We start from the raw sequence: 3611 nt of genomic DNA, 5'->3' as shown, positions 1-3611 counted from the left end.
ATGCCAAGTGGTGTTACTGTCTTGGCCTGGATACCTGACACAGGAAGTAAGAAATGCCCCCAAAAGACAGGTGCCTCTAAACTGGCCACTAATCACAGTTAGGCAGACCGAGGTAATCCAAGGAAGAGAAAGCTGAGCACATCCAAGCACAGGCCTCAGAGGGAGGGCCCCAGCCTCCACGGAGGGCGCAGGGGCTAAAAATGAGCAGCAGGCTGCCTCTTGGCCACGGAGGAGGAGGAGGAGGAGGAGGAGGAGGAGGAGGAGGAGGAGGAGGAGGAGGAGGAGGAGGAGGAGGCACATCTCCACCTTGCCCAAAGCCCCAAACCCACGAGCAAGAGCAAGGTGTGCAGGCCTGGAGATCCAGACTATTGGAGCCCAGAGGAAGACCTCCCTCCCAGAGGACAAGGAGGACCCCAGCCCTGGGACCCTGAAGCTGGATGCAAGGGGGCATCAGCAGCCTGCTTGCCTCCTATCCCGAGGCTGCGAAGGTCGCTGCACCTTGCTAGCAGAAAAAGGAACATCCACATGCTGTGTCTCCTGTGCAGGGTCCCAGAGCTGGTACCTCATGTGCACTCAAATGCGGCCAGCACCAGGTTCCAGAGGAGAGGGGCCACGATTCAAGAAGACAGCCAAGCCACCAAGGTGGCTTCTTCTGCCCAAGGTCTGAATAACATTGAAGGAGGAATGCTGGTCTGGTTCAAATTTCAGGACTTTCCTTTCTGGCCAGCAATCATCAAGAGCATCAACCAACACGACAAGATGGTGAGGGTGCTGTTGACTGACGGCAACATGCAGCTTGAGTGCATGGGTGTCTGCGTCCCTCTCCGCAAGCTGAAGCCTCTGGACTGTGGGGAGAAGAGATCGCTCTTGAGGAGAGCCAGCAGAGTGTACGGCCATGGAATCAGCTGGTGCTTCTCAGTGATCGACCACTACAGAGAGGGCCTGGCCTGTGGCTCCTCCCTGGGCTCCTTTATGGACTACTACACCTCCCGAACCAGCTACCCTCTGAGGAGGGCCATCCAAGAGGGCCACCTGCACATTGACTTCCCCAAGGTGAGCTATGCAGACTTGGAAGGCTGGGAGGAGGAGACGGCCCTGGCTGGGAAGGGGCCCTGAAAGAAACTCCTGCCTGACCGCACGAGGGCTGCCTGGGACAGAGCCAACAAGAAGATCGTAGACTTCATCATCAAGAGGAAGGGGGTCGACCAGCACCTGCTGAACATCGTGAAGGGGAGAAAACAGTCCAAGCGGCTGGACGACCTCCTCAAATCAAAGAGGGAAGTCTTCTGCATTGAGACCTACCTGGAGGATGACAACCAGTTGCATCTCGTGGCCAGGCATTTGCAAGACATAGCCAAGGAAGCAGATGAGGCCCTGCTCTCCCTGACAAGAGGAGACATAGTGCGCTTTACCATGGAGGTTCTTCTTCCAGAAGCAATCATCTGCTCCATCGCTGCCCTGGAGGAGCTCAGCTACAAGGAGGCAGAAAAGAAGTACCTGTGTGGCCTGCCCGTGCACTACCGCAAGAAAGAACTCTTTGACAGGACCATCTTAAAGGCGGCCCGCAAGAGGTCAGCAGCCAAAAATCAGAATGCCAGCGCCCCTCCTGTGCTTGGTCCCACTTCTTAGAAGGGACCTCCTTCCTTTCAGCCATCGCTCCTGCAACTCCCCAAGACAGGAGACAGGAAGCACCCCCCAAAGAGGAACATCCCTAAGCCTGTGGGGTGTGCTATGGGTGCTGTGAAACCTCCTCACTGCGGGGGTGGGAAGCTTTTTCTTCCTCCCTTCGAAATAAATGTTCACTTTCGTGCTTGACAGTTCAGATGTCTAGATCGGCTCTACAAATCCTGTCAGCTTCAGGCCATGCCTAGCCCTCTTTGGCCTGAGCCCGAGTACCCAGAAGTCCCATGGGCGCGCCTCCGTGGAACCTCAGCAGCCCTGTATGGAGCATTGGCTAGCTAGGCACACAGCCTTGCACTTTCTACAGGGACCCTGTGCAGCCAAACAGCACACCAGGTTCCTCATGACACTTTGTCTCAGACTCCCCCCCATACTTCCTTGTCCTCCTCTCTGTCTTCTCTCTAGGGTGCTATGGATGGGGCCCGGGTTCCACTGTTTTCTCCACTACCTCATTCCTCACTCACTCACACTGAAGGAGAGAATATGTGTTTTGGTGCTGGTCTCTGCAGCCAGAGAAAGGAAATGTGAGTCTGGAGATAGCCTGCTTTCAAAGAACAGTGTACGGCATTCTCTGTGTCTGTCTGTGTCAGCATCTGTGTCTGTGTCTGTGTCTGTCTTTGTCTGTCTGTCTGTCTGTCTGTCTGTCTGTCTGTCTCTCTCTCTCTCTCTCTCTCTCTCTCTCTCTCTCTCTCTCTCTGTGTGTGTGTGTCCAAGTTGCAGATAATCTTAGGTCAAAATCTGGTGTCTTCAGTGTTTCTCCTCTCCTTTTGGAGACAGGATCCCTGACCGAACCTGTTGCTCGCTCACAGACTGGGCTAGAATGGCTGGCCGGGCAGCTCTTTTGATCCTCCTGTGTCTGTCACCCCAGTGCTGAGAGTAAACATGCCTGTCCATATACCTTTCTTTTAACGTAATGAACTCATCAACCCCCCCCCCCCAATGCAGGAAGCACTTTGCACTCTCAGCCACCCTCCACTCCCCAGATGCTTCATACTCTTAATGAGAAAGATTTGCCAACCCTGTGGGCTGACTGTCTGCAGCAGACATCACCACCTCAGCTTTCCTCAGATTCCTGAGATCAGCGCCTTCAGGTGTTTGCAGGAGAAGGAGGGGGCCTGTCATTCCTTGGAGTCATTGACACCTGGGGTGTACTGCCGACAAGCAGCCTGGCCACACTGCCCAGAAGGTCCCTTTTCCCCCTCTTGGACCATTAAGTCCTTGGTGTATTTCAGAGATGAGGCACTGGATCGGTGCCTCTGTGGACCCGGAAGTACAACCTTATAAGTGGCTGGGGCCACTGTGCCCTGTTCTCTGCTGAATCCCTGTAAACACCCATGTGTCCCCCAGCCAGTGCCTCTGGATTCCCAGCACCTCTTCCCTTCCTGTTGCACTGGAGAATGCTGAAGCTGAGTCCTTGACGCTAACTACTGCCTTTCCTTTCTGCACACAGTGGCCTCTCACCTGGGTAAAGGGCCAAGCACGGAGCAGGTGCTGGTATTCTCGGGAGTGGAACCACAGGGACAGGACGCCTGGGGCTTGCTGACCAGCCAGTGGAGCTGAATTGGCAAGCATCAGGTTCTGCAAGGGACCATGTCTAAACAAACTAATGTGAAGAGCAAATGAGGTAGACAGCTGACGTCAGCTTCTAGCTTTCAGGTCCAGGTACACACAGAAAGGAACGTGTACACAGGGCAAAGACAAAGTGAAGATTTTAAAATGGAACCAAAATTTCCCTCTGTGCTATAAATCGTCTCTCTGTAAAAGCCACCGACACAGTACAACTCACTCCTTCTCACTTTTAAAAAGTATATGAGTCATTGACACCTCCCTCCTTGCTGATTCTGACTCCATGTAGGGCAAGAATTAAGAATTCCAGTCCATTCATGGCTTTCCCAAGAGAAGGCCGAGTCTAAGGTCACTGTGTTCTACAT

At 53.9% G+C, this 3611-nt stretch overlaps 1 protein-coding gene across 1 annotated transcript; it reads left to right on the top strand.

The window, feature by feature from the left end:
• On the top strand, positions 1–1629 carry LOC311601951 (PWWP domain-containing DNA repair factor 4-like; the record flags this gene model as incomplete). The annotated part of the gene is given in 4 exon segments (XM_084789704.1): positions 1–46; positions 153–437; positions 440–1113; positions 1117–1629. Coding segments are annotated over 4 exon segments (1518 nt in total).
• Between the last annotated feature and the right edge of the window lie 1982 nt (positions 1630–3611).

Source organism: Acomys minous (genome assembly GCF_964271855.1).
Source record: "Acomys minous genome assembly, chromosome: 7".
Classification (NCBI taxonomy): domain Eukaryota; kingdom Metazoa; phylum Chordata; class Mammalia; order Rodentia; family Muridae; genus Acomys; species Acomys minous.
This window is presented reverse-complemented; position numbering and strand designations above follow the sequence as displayed.